Raw genomic sequence first — 13,245 nt, 5'->3', positions numbered from 1 at the left:
AATTAAACGTTTAGTAATTGGTTAGGATCATACTCGTGAACCTCTAGAGCCATTGTTTCATATACAAACAGTTAACTACAATACAACATTAAAATCTACATATTACACCAACCAGAAATCAAACATTCAACAAAGATCGATCCAATAGATCTCTATACTCAAGGGGTTCACACAACCATAGTGTGTGTGTAAAACTCATAGTGATAGGTTAAAATCAAACCCACAAACATCTTGACTCAAGGGTTCATACAGGGGCTATAGAATACAGGGGCTGGCTCACGTCGACTAGCAAAGTGATCCCACTGCCGTGTGGCTGTGACGTCGCCGGGCTCCATCCACGGGTGTAGCTAGCTTACCAACAGATTATCTTTCAGGCTCCATCTCATCCTCCACCCCCTCCTCCACTTCATGCCCGCACATCGTGCCATATTCTAAACACCCCCTGTTGTGCATGTTAAGGATCTCCTCTGATGGCATCCATAAGCATCTATAAAAAATAAAAAACATTAAACTAAAAGAAAGAAATATATGTTTACCTTAAGAATAGTTTTAAAAACCCTTAGAGATACTGTACTAAAAATTAAACGTTTAGTAATTGGTTAGGATCATACTCGTGAACCTCTAGAGCCATTGTTTCATATACAAACAGTTAACTACAATACAACATTAAAATATACATATTGCACCAACCAGAAATCAAACATTCAACAAAGATCGATCCAGTAGACCTCTAGACTTAAGGGGTTCACACAACCATAGTGTGTGTGTAAAACTCATAGTGATAGATTAAAATCAAACTCACAAACCTCTGGACTCAAGGGTTCATACCGGGGCTATAGAATACAGGGACTGGCTCACGTCGACTAGCACAGTGGTCCCACTGCCGTGTGGCTGTGACGTCACCGGGCTGCCTCCACGGGTGTAGCTAGCTTACCAACAGATTATCTTTCAGGCTCCATCTCATCCTCCACCCCCTCCTCCACTTCATGCCCGCACATCGTGCCATATTCTAAACACCCCCTGTTGTGCATGTTGAGGATCTCCTCTGATGGCATCCATAAGCATATATAAAAAATAAAAAACATTAAACTAAAAGAAAGAAATATATGTTTACCTTAAGAATAGTTTTAAAAACCCTTAGAGATACTGTACTAAAAATTAAACGTTTAGTAATTGGTTAGGATCATACTCGTGAACCTCTAGAGCCATTGTTTCATATACAAACAGTTAACTACAATACAACATTAAAATCTACATATTACACCAACCAGAAATCAAACATTCAACAAAGATCGATCCAGTAGACCTATTAGACTCAAGGGGTTCACACAACCATAGTGTGTGTGTAAAACTCATAGTGATAGATTAAAATCAAACTCACAAACCTCTGGACTCAAGGGTTCATACCAGGGCTATAGAATACAGGGGCTGGCTCACGTCGACTAGCAAAGTGATCCCACTGCCGTGTGGCTGTGACGTCGCCGGGCTCCATCCACGGGTGTAGCTAGCTTACCAACAGATTATCTTTCAGGCTCCATCTCATCCTCCACCCCCTCCTCCACTTCATGCCCGCACATCGTGCCATATTCTAAACACCCCCTGTTGTGCATGTTGAGGATCTCCTCTGATGGCATCCATAAGCATCTATAAAAAATAAAAAACATTAAACTAAAAGAAAGAAATATATGTTTACCTTAAGAATAGTTTTAAAAACCCTTAGAGATACTGTACTAAAAATTCAACGTTTAGTAATTGGTTAGGATCATACTCGTGAACCTCTAGAGCCATTGTTTCATATACAAACAGTTAACTACAATACAACATTAAAATCTACATATTACACCAACCAGAAATCAAACATTCAACAAAGATCGATCCAGTAGACCTATTAGACTCAAGGGGTTCACACAACCATAGTGTGTGTGTAAAACTCATAGTGATAGATTAAAATCAAACTCACAAACCTCTGGACTCAAGGGTTCATACCGGGGCTATAGAATACAGGGGCTGGCTCACGTCGACTAGCAAAGTGGTCCCACTGCCGTGTGGCTGTGACGTCACCGGGCTGCCTCCACGGGTGTAGCTAGCTTACCAACAGATTATCTTTCAGGCTCCATCTCATCCTCCACACCCTCCTCCACTTCATGCCCGCACATCGTGCCATATTCTAAACACCCCCTGTTGTGCATGTTGAGGATCTCCTCTGATGGCATCCATAAGCATCTATAAAAAATAAAAAACATTAAACTAAAAGAAAGAACCACGGGTGTAGCTAGCTTACCAACAGATTATCTTTCAGGCTCCATCTCATCCTCCACCCCCTCCTCCACTCCCTCCTCCACTTCATGCCCGCACATCGTGCCATATTCTAAACACCCCCTGTTGTGCATGTTGAGGATCTCCTCTGATGGCATCCATAAGCATCTATAAAAAATAAAAAACATTAAACTAAAAGAAAGAAATATATGTTTACCTTAAGAATAGTTTTAAAAACCCTTAGAGATACTGTACTAAAAATTAAACGTTTAGTAATTGGTTAGGATCATACTCGTGAACCTCTAGAGCCATTGTTTCATATACAAACAGTTAACTACAATACAACATTAAAATCTACATATTACACCAACCAGAAATCAAACATTCAACAAAGATCGATCCAGTAGACCTATTAGACTCAAGGGGTTCACACAACCATAGTGTGTGTGTAAAACTCATAGTGATAGATTAAAATCAAACTCACAAACCTCTGGACTCAAGGGTTCATACCAGGGCTATAGAATACAGGGGCTGGCTCACGTCGACTAGCAAAGTGATCCCACTGCCGTGTGGCTGTGACGTCGCCGGGCTCCATCCACGGGTGTAGCTAGCTTACCAACAGATTATCTTTCAGGCTCCATCTCATCCCCCACCCCCTCCTCCACCTCATGCCCGCACATCGTGCCATATTCTAAACACCCCCTGTTGTGCATGTTGAGGATCTCCTCTGATAGCATCCATAAGCATCTATAAAAAATAAAAATCATTAAACTAAAAGAAAGAACCACGGGTGTAGCTAGCTTACCAACAGATTATCTTTCAGGCTCCATCTCATCCTCCACCCCCTCCTCCACTCCCTCCTCCACTTCATGCCCGCACATCGTGCCATATTCTAAACACCCCCTGTTGTGCATGTTGAGGATCTCCTCTGATGGCATCCATAAGCATCTATAAAAAATAAAAAACATTAAACTAAAAGAAAGAAATATATGTTTACCTTAAGAATAGTTTTAAAAACCCTTAGAGATACTGTACTAAAAATTAAACGTTTAGTAATTGGTTAGGATCATACTCGTGAACCTCTAGAGCCATTGTTTCATATAGAAACAGTTAACTACAATACAACATTAAAATCTACATATTACACCAACCAGAAATCAAACATTCAACAAAGATCGATCCAATAGACCTCTATACTCAAGGGGTTCACACAACCATAGTGTGTGTGTAAAACTCATAGTGATAGGTTAAAATCAAACCCACAAACATCTGGACTCAAGGGTTCATACCGGGGCTATAGAATACAGGGGCTGGCTCACGTCGACTAGCAAAGTTATCCCACTGCCGTGTGGCTGTGACGTCACCGGGCTGCCTCCACGGGTGTAGCTAGCTTACCAACAGATTATCTTTCAGGCTCCATCTCATCCTCCACCCCCTCCTCCACTTCATGCCCGCACATCGTGCCATATTCTAAACACCCCCTGTTGTGCATGTTGAGGATCTCCTCTGATGGCATCCATAAGCATCTATAAAAAATAAAAAACATTAAACTAAAAGAAAGAAATATATGTTTACTTTAAGAATAGTTTTAAAAACCCTTAGAGATACTGTACTAAAAATTAAACGTTTAGTAATTGGTTAGGATCATACTCGTGAGCCTCTAGAGCCATTGTTTCATATACAAACAGTTAACTACAATACAACATTAAAATCTACATATTACACCAACCAGAAATCAAACATTCAACAAAGATCGATCCAATAGACCTCTTTAGTCAAGGGGTTCACACAACCATAGTGTGTGTGTAAAACTCATAGTGATAGGTTAAAATCAAACCCACAAACATCTGGACTCAAGGGTTCATACCGGGGCTATAGAATACAGGGGCTGGCTCACGTCGACTAGCAAAGTGGTCCCACTGCCGTGTGGCTGTGACGTCACCGGGCTGCCTCCACGGGTGTAGCTAGCTTACCAACAGATTATCTTTCAGGCTCCATCTCATCCTCCACCCCCTCCTCCACTTCATGCCCGCACATCGTGCCATATTCTAAACACCCCCGTTGTGCATGTTGAGGATCTCCTCTGATGGCATCCATAAGCATCTATAAAAAATAAAAAACATTAAACTAAAAGAAAGAAATATATGTTTACCTTAAGAATAGTTTTAAAACCCCTTAGAGATACTGTACTAAAAATTAAACGTTTAGTAATTGGCTAGGATCATACTCGTGAACCTCTAGAGCCATTGTTTCATATACAAACAGTTAACTACAATACAACATTAAAATATACATATTGCACCAACCAGAAATCAAACATTCAACAAAGATCGATCCAGTAGACCTCTAGACTTAAGGGGTTCACACAACCATAGTGTGTGTGTAAAACTCATAGTGATAGATTAAAATCAAACTCACAAACCTCTGGACTCAAGGGTTCATACCGGGGCTATAGAATACAGGGGCTGGCTCACGTCGACTAGCAAAGTGGTCCCACTGCCGTGTGGCTGTGACGTCACCGGGCTGCCTCCACGGGTGTAGCTAGCGCGCGGAACATATACAAACCGCTCATTTAAACGCTTAACTGAATGTACACAATTAAATTGCCCGTATGAAACTTATATCGTTGTAATCTGCATTAACTACAGAATCTGATGGTCCAAAAATATTTTAGTTATGATCAATAATGTGTATCTTTAAAAGGGGAAAACTATGAGGATTACAATCTTGTGAACTACAAAAAGTCACTAAGCGGGTATTATTTTTTTTATGGGATAGGAATAAACTTTGAGCGAGAAAAATATTCATTAATAGTTCTACTTCAATAATTAGCCTGAAAATTCGCGATAAAACCAACGGATCGTTTATTGCTTATCAGAAAGTTAAGCTTTATAAATTTGGCAATCATATTACTTCGTTCCGCACATGTCCGCATCGTGTTGTTTATAACAAGATAGTAAAAAATTGCACTGTTTCTATTAGTGAAACAAGTGATTAGTGCTAAAACTGAATTTTAAGAATTGTGTAGACTTACGGCTTAGAATGTTATTTATCTTGTTTGATATTCCGGTACCCCTGGTCATATATTCTAATACACTTGGTTGGGTATCTTTTAGGAATGTGTAATGGTTTAGGTAATTTTATATTGTTAGTAGAACAAAGTGTTTATTCGTAGAAAATAAGTACCTAAAAGAGCGTTTTAATGCGATAGTATTTTTATTATAATAGTTGTATCCTATTTCGCTGATTTTAGCCACTTACTCATCTTCTGATCATTTTATTCTATCTTCTTCTGAAAGAAACAGAAGACGCGAATAACAATGAAAGAGCGAAGTTGATTTCAAACGTATTTGATGCAGTGTTGCCATAACAACAACCTCAAATTTGCGAGGCGAGTGGCAAAACTACCCGCCAGCGCTCAGTTGTAACAATCATCTTTTGAGACGATTTATTAATGATGTTAGGGGTATTTAAGAATTGTTAAGTAATTACTATGGAAGAACTGATTGACTAGAGTTTTTTCGCTGAATCAAAAACACATTAGTTGCATCAGGCTACAGTGCTTAGTATTTTACCAACTTCTTATTATTGTATTATTTTACTCAGTAACAGATTTTCTCCGGGGATATTTCCAATACAATCCCCCAACTACCCTAGGGGGCCTAAGGGCTCCACCCCCAGCGAGCTAAAGGCGAGTAACTATCTATACATAGTTATAAGTAAATCTAAATACTGAATCGACATTGGCTTAGCTTTCCAATAGCGGTTTGAGCAATCGTCACCACGGCCAAATCACCTGTTGCAGTATTGATGTCTAATTAATTCCGGACGGATATCGAGCTACGTGAGCCGGTTGTAACGAGGTTCAACGCCCCCGCACACCACTGTTGTCAACGCCCGCTAGCCGCACACCACTGGTGTCTTTGTCGTCACGCCACCATGATCCTACCCGCTCTAGTGTCTCTGGCCATGATAGCCCTGGTGAGCAGCAAGGTGTACGAGAGGTGCGAGTTAGTGAGGGAGTTATCTCAACCCAAACACCGTATACCACCGGGAGACCTCGCCACCTGGGTGTGCATCGCCGAGCACGAGTCTCGCTACAACACTTCCGCCGTGGGTCGCCTCAACGCTGACATGAGTGGCGACCACGGGCTGTTCCAGATCAGCGACCGCTACTGGTGCTCGCCCCCGGGCTCGGGATTGGCCTGCGGACTCAACTGCGATCAGCTGGAGGACGATGACATCGCTGACGACGTAGTGTGCGCTCGCAGGATCTACCGGGCTCACAAGCGCCGCACAGGGGACGGGTTCGCCGCCTGGGCTGTTTACAAGCCGCACTGCAGTGGGGATGTGTCTGAGTATACAGAGTGCGACGACGAGATTACCACTGATGAAGCTGACACTCAAAGTAAATAGGTAGCTCTTAGTTAACATGCTGTTAAAATTACATCAATCCACTGAGAGATAACTTTTTTAAATAAACCATTTATTTCAGTTATGAGTTGCGTTTTCTTTATGCCTTCGCAGTTTTTTACCTTACAAAGAGAAATTTTCTTGATATATTTTTGCCCTACATTGGACAAATACATAAATTTAATCCAAGCACTAATTTTAATCCTTTGTGCTTTTTGATGAGCAAGAGAGACATTCTACGTAGTTTTTACATTATATTGGTTTAAATTCACAACTCAACATTCTACGTATAGAAAGCCTTATTATTATAAATTAAATTGAAGTATTAATAGCACTTTTAGTATAATTTTAAATTTTAATATCTACACCTAAATAAACTCGACATTATAACTGTTTATTATCCCGGACCTTTTGATAGTCAAGCAGACACCTCAAAGAACTTAGTTGAACCAAATAAATTAATATTTTCTACCTTAGTGTTTTGTTTTTAAGATTATTTACACTAGTGTGTATACGAGAGACTAGTGAGTATTTTAATAGGGCTACATACTGGTTTACGAGGCTAAACAAACCCAATGCAATACGATTTACCATTCAAATTTTACACACTTTTTTTACCTAAAAAATTTGTCATATTGAGTTCTAATAGTGTAAATTGATGCTAAGAGTATCTTAATGTTAAATTATTACTTATGTGTTACAATCAAGTAGCGCACATCCTCTTAATATGATTGCACTTTCAAATTTATAATTTCCTAATGATTATAATAGACTTTATTCAGGGGACATTTTAACTAGTAGGTGGATTAATTTTTATAGCCTTGACTTACGACCCTATACATTTAAGTCTCATTACATTTCTGAAGCCTATTTAAATGTATGTTTCACGTCTTTATGCTCTTATGATGGCTGAAAGCTTTTCACTCAGTTAAGCGTACGTTTTACTGGATGCGCTTGCATTTATGACAAATCCTGCATCTTAGCTTATGAGGAATTGTTGTATATTTCGAAGGCTTGTGGTTGTAAAATACTGTAATGGTTTACACACTAATACCAAACTACCTAGACTAAATTGAACGAAATGTATTACGAGGTTTCTATATTCCAAAAATGTCAAAAGAGAAAGTGTAAATCAGAAATAATTGATAAACTGATAAAAAGATAAGAGCGTGTGTGGCCAAACGAGTTTAAATGTTAGATTTTGAATTAGCTGAATGCTATTTTCACTGTAAATCTAAAACCAAATTTACTAATGTATTTTTATTTAATAGTGTTAGGAAAGAAAAGTTTTAGTTCTTTGTCCACTGTAAACGAGAGCCTAATTATCACGTGAATAAAAAACACTGAAATCATCAATGGTCAGGAAGGCTTCGTTTTTCATTGTGCAATTTTTTGTCTTTGTGACTGAATCCGGCCTTAAAAGTTTTAGGCTAAACGATCGCATAGCTAAACAAACTATCTCTATACATTATTATTGTGTGTATTCTGTGAGCTTAAACACATTATTAGAAAAAATAACAATTTGTTTTCTATTTATGTAGTATAAAATATGTACAACCTTTGACTATCGTTGATAGTCAGTGGTACAGCTTAGTTATTACAGTACCCTAAAACGTCATAAACAATAAAATACGTTGAATACTAGATCAATTCTATAAATAATTTTTCGGACGTTGTCCAATGCACTGTGTTATGTAGCTGCGTTCTTTTTACGACTGAATTATAGTTGGATAAACATTCGTCAGTTAAGTTGGACGTTAAAACAAATATATCGAGTATTACATTGTAAACAGTTAAAATACAATTGATTGAGATTTCTTCCTCATTTTTTAGATGTAGGTGGTAGTGGCTGCAAAATAAAAAAAATCTCAGGGGTATCGTTTGATGCTTCAGAAAAAATAGAAAGGCTTGAGGTCTTTGCCACATACTCAGATGTAAGTGGTAAGTGGCAATGACTGAAGTGGCTGCGAATTAAAATTCTCTGGGGTGTCGTTGGATGCTTCGGGATAATTTCTGCTACTTAAATAAATTCCCTGTTCTTGCGAGTATTAATTCACTCCAAACCCTTTTTCTTCGCCTTTTACAATTTAGCTTACTGAATTTTGAAGAACATTTTCCCTATAAGGTTTTGAGCTCAGTTTTGCATTCCGGTGAGGAAAACAGTCTGCTTCTGAAATGTCCTTTTTATAGAGTTTGAGAAGGGGGGGGGGTAGGTGGGAAGAGGGGGGGCTAAAGTGTTTTTAGTGTTCAAAGTTCAAAGTAGTACACTGTTGAAGTTTCAATTGGGGTTATCCTTGAGCATCTATAAATCATATGAAAGGGCATTAAACTAACAGAATTTAAAAACTAAACTAAGTAAAATTATATTTAAAAAAGTGGCAACATTAAATTCCTTCACGTCATCCTCCTCCTCTGCCTCATGCTCGCATCTGGTGCCAAACTCCAGGAATGGGCAAAAATGTGCAGTAAGGAATTCACATGGTCCAAGCCTCTCACATCTATAAATCACACAGGTAGATTGTTAAAAACAAGCCTAGCCTAACAACTGCCCGCGGTGTGGAAACTTGGGTCACCTAAGCTAAGTAAAATTAGATTTAAAAAAGGCAGCAGCTTAAAAGTTATCTTTCTGCCTCCTCTTCTCCCTCTCCTCCACTTCATGACTACATACTTTAAATATCTCCCATAATGCACCGTCAAAACCTCATTTGAGGTCATCCATGAGGATTTACTAATCATATAAAAAGCATTAAACTAACAGAAAGAAATATATGTTTACCTTAAGAATTGAATAGTTTAAAAAACCTAAAGCCCCTAAAGAGCCCCAAAGTTTATAGATACATACTCGCAACATAGAGTAATCCATTTATCCCAGTGATCCTCAAAGGAACAGCAAACCAAATAGCACGGACACGCCAACAGCTCATATTTCCTATATATTTCCTATTAAATCTACTTAAATAGTTATTTAAAGTGGTAACCAATGCTTATTTCAATTTGCTATATAGTAAAAGCTTTATAAATTGGCAGACTATTTATAAACTGTTTGGACAACGATGACAATAGTTTAACATATAAATCAAATTTGTACAGCTACACAAGATATAAATATTTAATTTTTATTACTTCTTTAGGATAATAAATAAAAAAAAAACAGTAGCTGCTATCTAGCTAATGATATAATTATTCAATATATCAATTATAACCATGTTTGCAGGGTTAAGAAAAGTTATCATTTCAACAAAAAAGATATGAGAATAAAAAAACATTTTTTATAATTTATAAAGGACAAAGTGTTATATAGATATAATATTATGTTACCCCATTATTCTCCTTCTTCGTCTGTCTCTACCAGCAAGTGTTGATCATCTTCACCTTCCCTATGGACAACAATCTCACTAGGATTAAATGACAAAATTGCACTCCCATTCAATAACATTTCAATTAAATTTTGAATGTCTGGGTTAGTTTCCTAAACGAGAGGAGGATCATGAGACTCTTCATAATCACTAATATCGTCCGCACCCCCGTCAGCACCCTCATTTACACTATCACTTTCTTCATCAATAGGAACATCTTCAATAGGAACATTTTCAATAGGTCCATCTTCAAGTTCTTCTTCCACCTTCATAATTGGGACGTTGATCGGACTCATGGTTGAAGAAATTCAATTGAGGAAAGTTGAATACTACATGTCCTTTTTATATAGTTTGAGTAGGTGGGGTGGTAGGTGAGAAGGGGAGAGGACTGGTATTACAACCTACTACGTAACAGAGTAAGATTAAAACTGTAAGTGCTTATTTTAGAATTTGGAAAAAGTGAATTATCATTACAGTGTTGATTTTTGAATATTTACTATCTCTTTTTGGTTTTGCAAATTAAAGATTACCAAGACAACATTTCCTTTGCATCCCGGATAAGATAATCAGATTTCCTTGGACATGTAGGGCTTATCACATCTCTAGACAATCTAATAGAAAAATGCTCTCCAGTATCGTTACGTTTAATAATGATGTGATTAAACCATACACATCTGACAAAGAACTACTTCATACACCTTTTCGTTCTTCCTACCCGGATTGCTTTGGGAAGCTTTGTATCTTTATCAGAAGACTCTGCACTATTCTTGGGTTTGGAATGAGTGGAGCACATATTACCATTCAAAACACAAACCTTTTCACAGTGTTTCCTTTATTAATACCCTTTTTAAACACGTATTTACACTTAGAAATCGAGAGTGAAAACATTTTCATATTGAATCTCTTATTTTATTTTAATTAAATTCTTTTACTTCCACTCCTGCCATGCCAGATATCTTCTGACCAACGGTTAACATTAAGTCAGTATTTTTTTATAAAAACTGTCTTCAGGCTCTACTAAGAACAGAGTTTTTCTTTTTGAATTGAGTCCAATAGTATTTAGCCGATTGACTTTTTTTATCGTGAACATTGGTGATTTCATTTTTAATCACGTATTGTCCTTTTTCCTCGGGTGTTACCATCTTGTGGCGGAGTTTGTGCTTTTGAGTTTGGAACAGTTGTCTTATCATAGGAGGTTGTTTATTTTTTATTTGAAATTTTATCAAACTCATCACCTGGTGTGGATGGTGATGAAGAAAAGGAGGATTTTTGAGGCGTTAGATGATGTGGAAGCCGTTGAAGGACCGTTGGCGAGGAAAGTTTTTTCTGTTCTTTGCTTTTCTTATTTTTCTTTTTGGATTTGTACCGCTTGTTTCTACTTGCAGTACAACTTAAATTTACATTGATAAAATAAAATAAAATAAAATACTCTTCTTCAGGATTCATCAAATAAAAACTTCTTCATTCAAATAGAATAATACTTCGGTTTATTAAATCCTCATTTCCAAATACATAAATTGGTATCAAAATAGAAGTATACTGTAATAGTAAAACCCTGAAAACAAACAATTGATTTAATATTCTCTAGATATTTAATTTAATAGTTTCTTTTAAGAAATTCTTTTAAAGACAAATTTATTTACTATACATAATTAATCAGAATTAAACTTTTATTTTTGAGCAAAATCTTTAACGTTTTACCATTTTTAACAAAAGGTTTTAATTACTTTAAATGATTGTTTTGGTTGGCAAGGCAAGATTAATTTAATCCTACTTAATAAAATTAAATTTACTCACCCATTTTATCTTCCTGATTTAACGTACTATCCTCAGCGATAACTATGTTCTTCCTAATCTTTCTACTTAGAGCTTTTATCTCTTTTTCCAAATAACTCATCGCAACACTAAGAACGGCTAAGAGCAGAAGCATGACCATAGAAATGGCAGCATACCTCTCACTGATCCTACAAATCAAATCCTTGTAAAAACTCCGTTTAAAAAGAAGCTCACCAAACGTTTTACGTTCGTCAATCTTCCCATCGTCATTTTCATCTTCAGAAGATGTAGACTTCCTAACTTCCTTTATCAGCACAGACAACATATGGAGCATCTGCTGCGATTCGTTTACGGGTGGGCGAACTGTAACGGGAGGAGCCAGAGCATGCATACTAACGTCATGCGGCGACTTCGCCAGAAGACATTGTGCATGATGGAACCGATTGGCGGAATAAACCACCAAATCTCCGTCGTACTCCAACATCACCACGACTGATAGCATAACGCACACAGTCCATAAGGCATACAAGGCATATTCGACAACCTTCATTTTATAGACATTTTCGCGTTTCAACGCGCGCAAAGTCTTGAGCTCATTCTCCGCCTCCTTCACCGCAGATTTCGCATTTGAAATGGCCTTCGACTCGATTGTCGCCGAAGCAACAGGCGGCGGAGGCCTGGGTGGAGTGTACACACTCCCGGTGATCACGCCCCTAGGTGGAGGCCTCCTATCAGTCGAAATAATTTCAAGCCTTGGCTCCATTCTTCAGCTGTCCCTAACTTGTTTAATTTGCGCTTTTTTAACTTCTTCACTTACTTTAAAATTGCTCAACATATTGACTCTTAATTTGTAATGATTTAGTTTAACTTTACATTTTAAAAAGTCAACTACTCTTTTACTCTTGATACAATCTTCGATTTTAACTGACAAATCCGCTGTAGCTACTTCAATGGTATTTATTTCATCGGCAACTACAATCAGTGTATTTAAGTTTATAGGGTTAGGATCTATATTTAATTTTAGAACTGATCTCAATTGTTTTCTCAATGTGTCTACATTTGTTGAAGTATCTACTTTTACACCCCTAACAGTCAATTCATAAGTTAGTTCAGTTTCTAATAATAAATCCACATGAGACCCCATTGTTCTTCTTAATTAAAATAATCTTGCTACTGTAAATAATTATCCTTCTTTACATATAAAAACAAATTTATATTCTACATTTCTTCTCAAAATAGTTTGTATTTATTTAGCAGAGTGGCGCATTTATTGTACCGCTTGTTTCTACTTGCAGTACAACTTAAATTGACCTTGACTCTGGGGGGACACTTTTCACTAAAACAAACAAAAACACTTGTACTTCGCACACATTTGACACTTACTGATTGAGACAAAACTTCCACTTCACTATACAATACACTAATTTCACTTCACACTTCTTTT

At 37.4% G+C, this 13,245-nt stretch overlaps 1 protein-coding gene across 1 annotated transcript; it reads left to right on the top strand.

The window, feature by feature from the left end:
• The first annotated feature begins 5,945 nt into the window (after positions 1–5,945).
• On the top strand, positions 5,946–6,746 carry LOC128987756 (lysozyme P-like). The gene has a single exon (XM_054408767.1). It carries the CDS (start codon positions 6,196–6,198, stop codon positions 6,670–6,672), a length of 477 nt encoding a protein of 158 aa, XP_054264742.1. The 5' UTR covers positions 5,946–6,195; the 3' UTR covers positions 6,673–6,746.
• Positions 6,747–13,245: the final 6,499 nt, after the last annotated feature.

Source organism: Macrosteles quadrilineatus, unplaced genomic scaffold (assembly GCF_028750875.1).
Source record: "Macrosteles quadrilineatus isolate MER2022 unplaced genomic scaffold, UCM_ALF_1.0 Scaffold_2__2_contigs__length_208266976, whole genome shotgun sequence".
Classification (NCBI taxonomy): Eukaryota; Metazoa; Arthropoda; class Insecta; order Hemiptera; family Cicadellidae; genus Macrosteles; species Macrosteles quadrilineatus.
The sequence above is the reverse complement of the archived record's forward strand: the minus strand, read 5'-3'. Positions and strand labels throughout refer to the sequence as shown.